General features: G+C 39.3%; 1 protein-coding gene and 1 long non-coding RNA gene across 8 annotated transcripts; both read left to right on the forward strand.

Annotated features, from left to right (window-relative positions):
- LOC133737445 (uncharacterized) lies at positions 1–2,406 on the forward strand. Its single transcript, XM_062164991.1, has one exon. It carries the CDS (start codon positions 1–3, stop codon positions 2,404–2,406), a length of 2,406 nt encoding a protein of 801 aa, XP_062020975.1.
- Positions 2,407–6,710: 4,304 nt separating this feature from the next.
- LOC133739830 (uncharacterized) lies at positions 6,711–12,896 on the forward strand. 7 transcript variants are annotated; one of them, XR_009860837.1, is made up of 11 exons: positions 6,711–7,134; positions 8,470–8,605; positions 8,812–8,938; positions 9,084–9,154; positions 9,624–9,696; positions 10,283–10,336; positions 10,532–10,612; positions 11,294–11,395; positions 11,877–11,949; positions 12,298–12,370; positions 12,513–12,896. It is a non-coding gene; the product is annotated as an uncharacterized LOC133739830 (long non-coding RNA). The 7 variants fall into 7 exon arrangements; XR_009860840.1 differs by lacking the exons at positions 6,711–7,134; positions 8,812–8,938 and adding exons at positions 7,160–7,622; positions 7,780–8,404; XR_009860838.1 differs by lacking the exon at positions 8,812–8,938 and having other exon boundaries at positions 6,712–7,134; positions 12,298–12,421.
- The last annotated feature ends 697 nt before the right edge of the window (positions 12,897–13,593 follow it).

The following is a 13,593-nucleotide window of genomic DNA, read 5'->3' on the forward strand; positions in this document are numbered from 1 at the left end:
ATGCCAGAGCCAAGAAATCTATGCGAGTTAAAAAGTCTCCAAGGACGACTCGCCTTTATTAGACGATTCATATCGAACCTCGCAGGCCGTTGTCAGCCTTTTAGTAGACTTCTGAAGAAGGATGTGCCTTTCGTATGGGATGAAGCTTTCCATAACGCCTTTGAAAGCATAAAGAAGTACTTGGCAAACCCTCCAGTGTTAGGTGCACCCATCCTTGGGAAGCCACTTATCCTCTACATCGCTGCGCAAGAGCGATCACTCGGAGAACTTCTAGCCCAAGAAAATGAAGAAAAGATGGAGAAGGCGTTGTATTACTTGAGTCGAACTCTCACAGGACCGGAACTGAACTATCCACCTATAGAGAAAATTTGTCTCGCACTCGTCTTCGCCATCCAAAAGTTAAGACATTACATGCAAGCTTACACAGTGCATCTAGTGGCACAAGCTGACCCAGTCAAGTTTGTTATGTCGCAACCAGTCTTAACAGGGAGAATGGCGAAATGGGCACTACTTCTCAATCAGTATGAAATCATCTACATACCAGCCAAAGCGGTTAAAGGGCAAGCATTGGCCGATTTCTTAGCAGACCATCCTATTCCTGCGGATTGGGAGATTTCAGATGACTTGCCAGATGAAGAAGTCTTTAATACAGAGGTCCTCCCTGCTTGGCAAATGTTCTTCGATGGGTCTTCACGAGCAGATGGGGCAGGAGCTGGTGTGGTCTTCATTTCTCCACAAAGGCAGATATTGCCTTATGCCTTCATTCTTAGTGAACTATGTTCCAATAATGTGGCTGAGTACCAAGCGCTAATTATGGGACTACAAACCGCAGCTGAAATGAAAATCTCAAATCTAGAAGTGTATGGAGACTCGAAGTTAGTAGTTGATCAATTACTAACTATCTATGAAGTGAGGAAAGAGGATTTAGTTCCTTATTTTCAGCTCGCCACACAACTCTTAAAGGGTTTTGATGCTGCCACACTAACGCATGTGCCAAGAAAAGAAAATCAAATGGCAGACGCTTTGGCCAACTTAGCAGCAACTTTGGCATTATCAGAGGATGAAATCGTACACCTACCAACCTGCCAAAGGTGGGTTGTACCGACAATCTCTGAGCTTTGGCATGAAGACTCCAATGTTGTCTCTGTGTACGTGATTGATGTTGATGACTGGAGGTACCCGTTGATTGATTACCTCAAGCGAAATAAGCTTTCCGATGACCCAAAGCAACGCTCGGACATAAGACGAAGAGTACCACGCTTCTTCTACTACAAGGAGACTCTTTATCGACGATCATTCGATGGATTGCTTCTTAGATGTCTGGGAAAAGAGGAAGCTGCTAAGGCTATGGAGGAAGCTCATCCAGGAGTATGCGGAGCTCACCAGTCAGGTCCTAAGCTCCATTTTCAAGTGAAGAGGATGGGTTACTATTGGCCCACCATGGTTAAAGATTGCATGGACTATGCACAAAAGTGTCAACCTTGTCAGTTTCATGCAAACTTCATCCATCAACCACCAGAGCCATTGCATCCAACAATTGCTTCCTACCCCTTCGATGTGTGGGGACTTGATGCTGTAGGGCCCATAACTCCAAAATCCTCCGCCGGTCACTCATACATTCTAGCGGCTACCGATTCCTTTTCAAAGTGGGCAGAGGTGGCACCGCTTAAGGAAATAAAGAAAGAAAATGTTGTAGACTTCATCAAAGGGAATATCATTCAACGATATGGTGTTCCACGCTGCATCATCACAGACAACGCCAAGTACTTTTTCAATAGTGCCGTGGAGAAACTCTGTGATAAATATCACTTCAAGCTGCACTTTTCTTCTATGTACAATGCCTCCGCTAACGGATTGGCTGAGGCATTCAACAAGACATTGTGTAATATTTTGAAGAAGGTTGTCAGCAAAACAAAAAGGGATTGGCATGAAAGAATGGGTGAGGCGCTCTGGGCCTATAGAACTCCCACGAAAGCTACACCTTACTCCCTTGTATATGGTGTTGAAGCTGTCTTACCCTTGGAGAAGCAAATTCCATCTCTGAGGATTGCTTTGCAAGAAGGACTGACCGATGAAGAGAACGTCAAGTTACGCCTTCAAGAGTTGGAAGCCTTAGATGAAAAGAGACTTGACGCGCAACAGCACTTGGAGTGCTATCAAGCTCGAATGTCACGAGCTTTCAACAAAGGGGTTCGACCTCGATCCTTTCAAGTTGGTGATCTAGTACTTGCTGTGCGCAGACCTATCATCATGACACACAAGACTGGTCCTAAGTTCAAGTCAAAGTGGGATGGACCTTATGTCGTCAGCGAAGTCTACACCAATGGAGCCTACAAAATTGTGGTTGAAAATGGCCTGAGAATTGGCCCCATAAATGGAAAGTTCCTGAAGAGGTATTATGCTTGAAGAAAGTAAGAAGACGCTCCTAGCCAGCACGAGCCTAAAAAAAAAAAAAAAGAGTCTGTTGAGTTGAAAACCAGAAAAGGCGGCTCAAGCAAAAAAAAAAGGACTAACAAAAAAAAAAATTCACATCATCCATAAACCCTTGAACTACGTGATGACTTGATTCCTTCATTAGAAGGATACGTAGGCAACTTGGGAATAACAATCTCAAGTTCAGTCAAATCAAATAAAAATAAAGGGTTTGTTTACCATTCATAAAGAAAAGGCGGCTCAATCTCAAGTACTTTATTTTCATAATAAGTTATGACTGTCAAAGTTTGACTTATTACAAGAAATAAGGAAAGTGAAAAAAAATCATCATAGACTACGAAGTGAAGAACAGCTCTTCACACCCAAGTCAAACCCTTGAAGCTATTGCGGTGGTTCTCAAAAATATCTCGCAATGATTTTGTCGTCTCAAGCTCTGCAGTGGTCACCTCGGGGGTCTCTTGGATTTGAGTCTTCTCTTTTTCTAGGTCGACAAGCTTCTTCTCCTGTAGTAGAAGTCTCTCGTCTAGTAAAGTCACTGTTTGCTCCAATCTTCGCTGTTCCTCCTTTAATTTCTCCAAAGACTTGAGCGCAGATTGGCGATGATCAGAGTCAGCTTGACGAATTGAAGTGACCTTTGCAATTTCTGACTCTGTGTCAGCCAGACGCTCATTACGTGTGCCTATAGTAGCCTTGCGTGAGCAAGTAAGCCGGGCCAGGTTGTATTGGTCAGCACTAGTCAACAATCCCTCAACTTTGCCCCTTACGGATGAAGGATCAATCCCATAATGGCTAAGCTCAGCTATCAGCTTGTCAAGTTCCCCCTTGCTGGAAAGAATGGTCTTTGAGGAGTGCTTCATTATCATATCCTCAATGTGCTCACAAACTGCTGTAGCAGCTTGTTGGCGAATATCACGAAGTCTTTGACTAGCATCTATAACAGCAGCTCCACCAAGAAAGGCCTCAGAAAAGGTTATGGTGTTCAGAGGCTTGGGAGGATGCACCTTGGTAAGTGGACCTGTACATGCATCATTAGTTAAAAAAAAGGCTTAAAGTGCAATGAAAATACACAAGAGTTAAGAACTGTACATGTAGGGTCAACTTGCTGTGAGTCATTCTTTGCATTGGATGTTCCTTTCGTGGGTAAAGAGTAAGCCTCAAGTTCCGCTGCAGAAGGAACACGTATAGGGTCTGAAGAGGCGTCATCGTTCCCCCAAAGTGGATGACCATCAATCTCTACACCCTGAAAAGATAGGAAAAGAACAATTCAAGTTCCAAAAAAATATATAAAAAAAAATAATAAAAAAATCTGACGCAAGTCCAAAAAAGGGTTACCTCATTATATTGCAACATCAGTTGTGAAGAAATTGGAACGTCACCAAGAAAGTCAGTATTCAGAGTAAACTCAGCATTGGGATCGCAATAAGTAGGGCCAAGACTGGTGTTAGTTTTCCGACGCTTAAAGTGCACTTCACTATTATTGCTACCACTGCTTCCACTACGCCTTCTTTCTTTGATGGCAGGTCTTTTCAACTTAGGTGGATGAGCCAAAGCAATGTGAGAATCTAAAGAATCCCCATCATCTTCTAGAATGTTGAGCGGATGAGTCTCACAATCACTGCTAGGAAGCAAAGTCCTATTAGGAGGCACATGGACGTTGGTGCTACATTCAACTTCACAAGGAATCACATTTTTGTGATGAGGCGGTGTTGCACGGGTGACGTTCTTATCTTCCTTTTCTTTCAGAGTCTTGTGCAGTGGTCTACTAGTAGGCGCTTCTTTCGTTGCCTTCACTGGTGTAGAATGGTACACTTTAGACCACCAATCGACATAGTCTCGGGTAACCATGTACTCCGTGATAGCACTCTGGATTGGCAACGTTACCACGCACTTGGTGTTCGTTCTGGTGCAAGAATCCCAATGTTTATAAATCAAAGCCAATACGCTGGTGCGAATGTCATTCTTAAGGCTGCCAGGAATGTCTTGAACATAACCAAACTGTCGACTGAACCGGTGTGGACTGTATGGCTGAATAACTCGTCGGTTATCCTGTCTGAGAGAAAGATACCCAGATCGAAGGCTGATGAGATATATGAGGTCTAAATAGGAGATGTTATCGCGGTTGATAATCACCCTGCTCTCCGAAAATACCCTGGCAAATGCACCCATCCTCACATTGTCACATGCGTTGAACAAAGAAAGAGCCTGTGAGTCTCCAAAATTCTTAGCTGAAAAAGAACCGGAGAAGCGGACCATACGGGGCCTTAGGTCGTTGGGAAGTGGAGATTGAAAGTGGGTGCCAAAGTACTTTGCTAGCCATGCATAAATATAATGAAAAGGAAGAGCAGCCGAGCAGTTACCTGGATCGCTGGAAACAGAAATCTCGTTCAAACCTTGATAGATGCTGGCCAGTACTGGTACAGCTAGGCAAAACTGTACACCCTGTGACATTTTGCTAGCAACTTTGAATACTCCCGGACGGATCAAACCAGTGTCGTCTCTAGGTAAAACAAACAGGCACAACCAACAAGCAAGAAAAGCAGCCAAATAGGTGGGCTCTATATCTTCACCCTCCATGCCTAAGTCATCAAATGCTGCTCGGTCTGCAGAAGTTCATTGTCGAATCTCGTGGATCTTGCCAGATGGATTAAACGCATTCGGGGGCGGATCTCTTTTGTTCCTTTGGTTTTTGTTCGGAGGCCTCTTATAGCGCAAAGCTCCTCTATACCAATATCGTATCCATGAGGTTATCTTCACTTTCTGCCCTTGACCTTCCTTGCAAAGCTTATGGTAGGCGAGAAACAAATAGCGGCAGCTCTGTTGACTCCCTTTGCTTGTTGCAGAAAGCTCTTCAGCAGCTGGAACCACCTCATCATAAAATCGTCCAGCAATGGGCAATCCTCCGAGTTGGTCCAAATCCCAGAGGGAGATGGACATTTCTCCGCTAGATGTGTGGAGGGTATTCGTCGCAGGGCACCAGTACAAGCAGAAAGCCCGTATGACAGGTGCAACACGGTCATAGCTGAATAGTGAGGCGAATATCGCTCGATAGAGACCGGCCTCCCGAGTAAGCTTGCCATTCCTGCTTAAGATATCTTCTACCCATTCCCAGTAGAACTCTGTGTAAGAGAAGCCCCCATTTGCTCGAAATGCATTGCTCCACTGCACTGAACCATTGCATATACGATCGCTGAGAAGCGTGAATGGGGTTTGAGGAGTGTTCTGATCATGATGCGAAGACTTCAGCAACAGTACATGCGAGTTTTGTTGGTCTCTGCCAGATCTCGGTTGTCGAAACATAGCTAGTTAGCGAGGTACCACATGAGTCCACTGGAGGATGTGAGCTGAAGGGTCATAAGGAGGGACATCGATTGCTTGAGGCCCAGTCAACGATGGATACACCTACAGAGTAGTGCCGTCACTTTGAGTGTCCTCTGGATCCTCGAGGATGGTGACTGTCAATTTCTTGAAGCACTTGAAGAAAGCCATGGCCACAAAAGGACGAGCAGTGCGATCGCAAGTGCTAGACGATGTACGCAAAGCCTAACCTCTTTTAGTGGACCTACCACGCACAAAAGTGGAGGAATCCAAGCGTTTAGGACGTCCGCGTTCTTCTCTTCGTGAACCACCAAATACGCAAAGCCTAACCGCTTTTGGTGGACCCTACCATGCACAAAAGTGGAGGAATCCAAGCGTTTAGGACGTCCGCGTTCTTTTTTTTGTGAGCCACCAAATATGTAAAGCCTAACCGCTTTTGGTGGACCCTACCACGAGCTAAGGTGGAGGAATCCAAGCGTTTAGGACGTTCACGTTCTTCTCCTTGACGTCGACAAACACGCAAAGCCTAACTGCTTTGAGTAGATTTTCCCACAATCAAGAGGTGGAAAAATCCAAGCATTTAGGTCGTCTGCATTCTTCAAAACCCTGAAAAGAAAGAAAATATATATTATATATATTTATTACAAAGTTTTCAGAATACATGTACGGTATGAAAAATGTACGGTACGGAAAAAAAAAAAAAAAAAAGGCAGCAGAATGATTAATCATCAATCATGCTTTTACTTGTTATCAAAAAAAAAAAAAAATCATGGGCTGCACGTGCATCTAATTAATGTGAGAAGGTGAATCATGGAAGTATGTCAGAAGGTGCACGCATATATATATATATATATTATACATATATAAAGCGTCGATGCACTGTTACACTGTTCTAAGTACAGTGGAATGCCGATTTTGCCCTTGGATTGTTCTCGCAATTTCAGGCTGCCATTGGTGTGTGGATAAGCATAACCATGAGGTCTGGTCTGGAAGCCTCTGTTTACAGTCAGAGTGAGCCACCGACATCAACAACGGAAAAAGCTTGGGATCCCAGTTTCCAATTATCCAAAACCTTAACCCAATCGAATCAAAGTCCTTCTCTTTCCGACCCTCATCTACTCTCCACCCAATCGTAAAGGCTTTGCTATTTTGATTCGTACAACGAGAGAGGTGAAGATGAGGAAGAGGAGGAGGACAATGAAGAAGAGGGCGATGTTGATGTTATTCCGGGCGATGCAACTGAAGCAGAATAAGAAGAAGATGGCGATGAAGTTAAAGTTGTGTTTTTTTTTTGTGGTCTGAGAAGTTAAAGTTGTTGTGAAGCTTAAAACTTGGCAATTTTGGAGACTGGCTTCAGCTTTAAAAGTCGGTTGCCCCAAAACAAGTGTAAGTGTAATTTCTCTATATTTATTTGCGTTTTGTTGTAGCTGACAAGCTGTGGGATTTCGTATAGAATTTGATTTCTTTTGCACTAAATGGAAATTGATAAATCGAGTTGCTCAGTTTTCTGGAATATATCTCATTATTGTGTACATCAAGTTGAAATCAATCTTTCTGTTTCGAAATTAGTTGCTTTGGTTTTTCGTCTCATTGTGAGGAAGAGAATATAGGCTGATCAAATTAAGTTCTTGATTCCTCTCATCTACACAATAAAAATTGAAACCAAGTGCAATTGATAAAAATTGATGCGCAAAAAAGAGAGAGAGACAGAGCGAAAGAAAGCCAGAGAGAGAGAGAGAGAACGAGAGAAAGCCAGAGAGAGGAAGAAGGCCTGCGTTTTGGAGGACGATCTGCATCCGTCTGGGTTTGTTTTGAGATCGATCTCAATTATTTAGGGATTGCTGATAGGTATTCCATTCGATCGAGAGCACCTGGTACTCTTTCTTCAATCTTTGATCCTCCAAAATTTCTATTTGTTTTAGAATTGAAGTCAATCTGTATTTGATGTTTGCTTTGATGTTTGATTCTGGGTTCAATTATTTGGGATCCTTCTTTTCTTCTGCGTTCAATTGATATGATCGCTTTTCTTAGAAAGATTGTGGGAATTGATCATGGGCAATTGGGCAAATAACATGATAGAGCAATTGGGAGCTAAAGATCAGTTGTTAAAACTGAGTTCGGGTGGTGAGTCAAGGTTATACTAAAAGATGGGTTGGGGATACTGTTTTCAATTGTTCATCCGCGTTCTGAGATGACGGAGCTGTCTCTGGGTTTGGGTTGGAATCACAATATTGCTGTAGGTGTTTTTGGGGAGTCACAAAAGTGCTGTGGGGGTTTCTGGGGAGATCATTTGTTAAAACTGAGTTCGGGTGGTGAGTCAAGGTTATACTAAAGATGAGTTGAAGTCAGTGGGTGCGGGTTTGAATCACAATTCTGTTGTCGGTGTTCTGTGTGATAGGTATAGTGATAGACATGGAATCATCGGAGAGAGATTTGATCTGTTGTGAGGGAGGGAGGGAGGGAGAGAGCTTTGGAGTGAGATTTGATTTATAATCTAGAGAGATCGGTGTATTCAAGAAAAGGGGGGAAAATGTATAGAGAGATCAGTGGTCAAGAAGAACGACTGAGAGAGAGGAGGAGAATGTGTGTTTGTTTGGTTTGTGCGAATTGATAGACGGATTGAAGGAAAATTTTCACCTTACGATCTGAGTACGAGGTGAATTGGATTTCAGTCTATGTTGGGTTTCTGATTCGTGTTTTTTTCTTATATTGGTTTTGCAGGGAAAATTTGAGGAGATCTTTTTGGTCATCGAATACAGAGAAAAGTGGCGAGACGAAAAATAAAAAGAGAGGGAGAAGAGAACGAGAACGAAGGAAGAGGAGGACAAAAGACGGACGGGAAGCTGTTGCGTAAAGGGTGAGTTCTTGATGTTAATTTGTCGGTAAATTTTGTTGGGTACGGTTTTTGGGGATTGTTTGATTAAGAGTTCTGTAAAATTTCTCTAGCATGGGTTTTGTCTCTCAGATTGTATCTTTTGTTGAAGGATTACCAAATTTCATACATATAGATCTGTATCTATGAATGCGTCGTGAGTAAATTTTTTTTTCTCTCTGCCTATGTAGAATTGAAGTGAAGGGAAACTGGACAATAACATTACAAGAGTGTGGTGCTCTTTTGAATGTTGCAACTATTGAAAGATTGAGAATGAAAGTAAAATTCAACCCGGATCACAACGATAGCTAAAAATGGGTGTGCCTTTGACCCTAGATATTCTAGCTAAAAATGGGTAGCAGAGGGGAAAAAAAATTCGTGAAACTCCTTTGACTTAGTTTTCTGTCACAAACATACCTTTTAAAAATCAATTCATCTGAAATTAATTTTCCATAATTTGCAGTCTTTGTAAAGCCTCAAGCACTGCAATAGAAAAGAGAACAAGGCAAATCAGTTTTGTCTCCAATTTCACAGGTGAAACTTAAATCTTTTAATCTTTTGTTTTTTTGGGTAATATTAAAGGTCTTTGAGAATTTCTGTTAACATTGTATATGTTTTACACGACACACATTACTCTTTTCATTTTAGAAACAATTCTTGAATAAGTACTTTCCATATTGTTTGTTTTCCAACAATCTCTCCTTTTATTATACATCTAAACTGCTATAGCTTCTTATTTACTGTTCTTCATTCAAAAATTAAAACTGCAGCTTTTCTCTATGCATGTTCATTTATATACCTTGAAAATGAAATAGGATAAGATCTGTGAACCACATCTTGGTGTAGAAGTTGCATTATTTCTGCTGCTGTTCCTCTGTGCATCGTTTACTGTTATTACAGTCTCCTGCTCTTATTGGCCATAATATGGATGTGGACTGATTAATTCACTTAATATCTTTGGTTTACATTTTTTTCACTGTAATCATGATGATGTTGCATGTAGGAAGGAACGCGGATTTGCTTAAGAATCATAAGCAGCTGTGTCTTTGTTCATTTCTAGGTTCAGAGATTTGAAGGTAGGTTTGGGTTGATTTGTTTATACCAATATATATGTTTGTATGGAATAAGGTAGGTAGGTTATAAACTTATAATCATCTGTTGGATTATTGTATGGAATTGATCAAAAGTGTTTTGCTTTTTGTTTCCTGAAAAAGAAAGAACTTTGCTTGCACTTTATTAATTTAAACCTTTTTTCTCTTATGCATAGGTTAATTAAACTATGAGAATGTTCCCTTTTTTTTTTCTTTTTTCTTTTTTTCTTTCTCTTCTTTATCAGGAAAAAGTTCTTTCTTTTTCTTTTTCCTAAAGTAGATCTTGAGAGACTTTTGGTCTGGTTTCCTGATTCTAAACTCCATGGTTAGCTTGGAAGATTTATGAAGGACTGAATATGATTTAAAGGGTGTTTGTGATAAAGCTGATCTAATGCAATTTTGGATGTTAGTATTGAATTTCTTAATGAATTTGCTTAACTACTACCGATATGGTAAATTGGTAATGCTTCACCTTCTTGCTTTTTCTTTTTTTTTATAATTTTTTTGGTTCTATATGCTCTGTTTTTTTTTTTTTTTTTTTTTTTTTTTTTGACCAACTGCTTTTGTGCAGGTTTAAAACAGAATAGCAGCTGAAGTGTCAAAGCTGCAGAGTTTAAAATAAAAGGTGGAGCTTTTTTTTAATATTTCTTTCTTTTGGTTTATTTCACATTCCAATCCAGTCGCAACCCACAGTTTCTTTGTGAACGGGGGGAGGCATTCCAGTGCAGAAAAAGACTGCACTTTCTTTGTGGAAATTCATTTGGTTTGCATATTTATTTCGCATTCCAGTCCACAATATTATTTTCTATCGGTTTTGCAGGAACAGTTGGAGGATCTTATAGCCAAGTTGTTGCTCCGGGAAGTCTCTATCTAACCCGACATCAAGCTCCATAGAAACTGGGTTAGTATCATCAATCACTATGTTTCACTTTTTTTTTTCTTGAATCACAGATCTGATAAATTTTGGCCTCTTATCTCAATTGAATTCAAGTTTGACTTACCTGATTTCATGGATTTATTTTGTGATTTTTGATCAGATTAGTTGGTATTCATTGTTATTAATCTTTCTTTTGATTAATAACAATGATGAATTTGGATAACAATGAGGAATTGAGCTTGAATTTGTTATGTGTGTTTTTCAGTTTTGTAGTGGTTATAATCGGTGTTTGCTTCGTTTTTGTTTTGTATCCAGAGATTTGCGTTTTGATTGAGTCTAATGTAAACTAACATTACATAGCTTCATGTTCGCTTGCATTTTTTTTCTGGATTCGTTTTTCTTGCAAAGCCCACAAGATTTCGAATAGTTGTCTTGATCTTGCTTCATCTAATGAACTGAGGGAGTGAGTATATGCTTCTGATACAGTTTTCTGGTACAATAGCAAGTGGATTTCACTATTTAGAAGTGATGAATGATTAGTATGCAGGTTATTTTTTTTTTCAGCAGTAGTTTATTGTAGCAGCAAGAAAACTTTACTAAATATTTGTTCAAACAGTAAGCGCGATGCTTTTAATTGATTTCAATGTAGTTATTGTTACTTGATTTTAGTGCTGTTTTTTACTTCTTTTTTTTTTTTTTTGGCAGGTCGACTGTGGAAAATCAAATCATCAAGGTAATTTAGTAAGCAGAGAAAGCGGGTAACTCTTCAACACAGACAAGGAAAGATGAGTATTGTAGCTAATGCAGGTAAAAAAAATCACAGGAGATACATTTTCTGGCATGATAGATCAATTACTGATATCTAGCATGGTTACACTTTTTTCTGCAGTATTTATTTTAGGTTAAAAGTGATTTAAGAATCTGCAACTCACTTAAAAATTAAGAGTTTGGAACTGATTTAAAAATGATTAAAAGTGATTAAAATTGTTTTTGGTTATAGCTATTTTCCACCAAACTGTTATAAACCAGTTTGACTATACTCAATAATTTTCCTGCGTTCAGTTATTACAAGCAATCATGCTTTCAGTAAAGTGCAAGTCTGATATAACTAACATAACTCCATCATCATTATCATCACAGGTCTCACATCATGAAAATAAATCATACTAACTGCATATGCTACTCCGATATACAATAATAGCCCTAGAGTTACTTCAGCTAAGCTAGCTAATTCAATTTTTATCAATTGCACTTGGTTTCAACTTTTTTTTTTTTTTTTCTAATACAGATACAAACATGATGAGTGGCAAATACCTGAGTGGCAAATGGTTAACAAATACATGATCCTGTTTTTCATTGAGGTTTGAGATTCATTTATTGTATGTTTGTTCATACATATACAGACATGTGCAAGGTTTGGAAGGAATGAAATTTGCTTAATATCTCCCAAGGGGATTTTGAGCCTAAAAGAATCTATGTGAACAACTAGGAGCCCCTATTTAGCGATTAGTAGCATTTTAAAATCAACTAGCTTCTCATACTTTTTTTATTATTGAATTTGAGCAGATAAGCATTACTAAATAAAGAGGATGGTGATCATGAGAGTGTAGTTACTGTTTTGGAGCATAATATGTGAAATAGGATGGGGTTTAGTTAAGGTAGTGTTTTCCATTTTGAATGCTTGATATTGTCAATTGTGTGCTTTGCAGGAAGTTCATAATAGGAAGTTGCAATACACAGTAACCATTTTTCCTTCTCCAACTGAAGCTTGCACCAGCAATGGTTTGTGCCCCAAAAATTTTTTTCACACTAATGTTCTGCTTTTATTTAGTGGTACATTTACTAACTCTATTAACTATTCTTAGCTACTTCTACTCAATGTTGTTTTTTGTAATCACATCAGTTTATTTTGTATTTTTGTCAGGTACAAGTCAATGTTTAAGCACTGCCTTATGAAACAGGCTATGATAAATTGCAGAGAACGTTAAGCAAGGAATTTAAGCATATACAGTCCAGGTAGGTGAAAGTTTAGAGAATTGGTTAGAGTGATTCCTTCAGTTGTGCTCCATTGAAATGCACAATGTGTTAATGTCGCCAAATGGAGCAAACTTTTCTGACTATGAATGCAAGATAAAAGTTCATCTTCTTTGTACTATTTGATCTTCACATTATGAGCTCTTTGGATCATTTTTTAGTTGTCTTGAATTGTATAGTTTCCGAACAAACGTATTGTTTGATGCATCGAGTCATTTGTTGATGGTTTTTAGTTTATTGATGGAAATACTAAGATGCTTCTAGCTCAAGTCAAGGATAATGTCTTCAAAGCAGAAATTTTTCATAGATAAATCGGTTACTTCCATAACAATGATGATATTGTCTTTGCTTTACACACGACGATAGACAAAGGCACATCAAAACCACATCAGTCCCATGCCAACCAAGATTAAAAATATAAGGACCAAGCAAGCCATGAAGATATTTTTCTGCTTCCTACATGACAATCTCATGTGCTGGAATGATTCCAGCCATTTTTTGATGAAACAATGATTTGTACACATTTGAACAATGTAAATGGAAGTGCTATGAAGCTATAGGATTTTTTTTTTTTTTTCCTTACATGGCAATCATATCAACTATTTTTTGATGCGATGATGATTTGTACACGATGATACAATGTAAGCCGTTTTTTGATCAACTTTATTTCGCACACCTTATTACTTTTATCCCGCAGCATTGCTAAGTACAATGAACAGTCTATTTTATTCTTGCATTTATGGAAAAATACGAAGCTGCCATTAATCATTGTTTATTCATGAATAAAAAGACAATTTTGCCCTCATTTGAATTTTTTTACGACTCTGCCACTGTCATTTTTACCTCTATTTTCCTCCATCTGCCTCCCAGCATATCCACTGTTTATCACTGTTCATGTAACTAAAATTACAATCTGTCTTTTTTTGTTTTGTTTTTTTTTTTTTCAATTTTGCCATATCTTTTCAGTTTTT

This window comes from Rosa rugosa, chromosome 3, assembly GCF_958449725.1.
Source record: "Rosa rugosa chromosome 3, drRosRugo1.1, whole genome shotgun sequence".
Lineage (NCBI taxonomy): Eukaryota > Viridiplantae > Streptophyta > Magnoliopsida > Rosales > Rosaceae > Rosa > Rosa rugosa.

Bases quoted from the DNA above. Each gene is read 5' to 3' on its own strand.
- LOC133737445 (XM_062164991.1), top strand. From the start codon at position 1: ATGCCAGAGCCAAGAAATCTATGCGAGTTAAAAAGTCTCCAAGGACGA.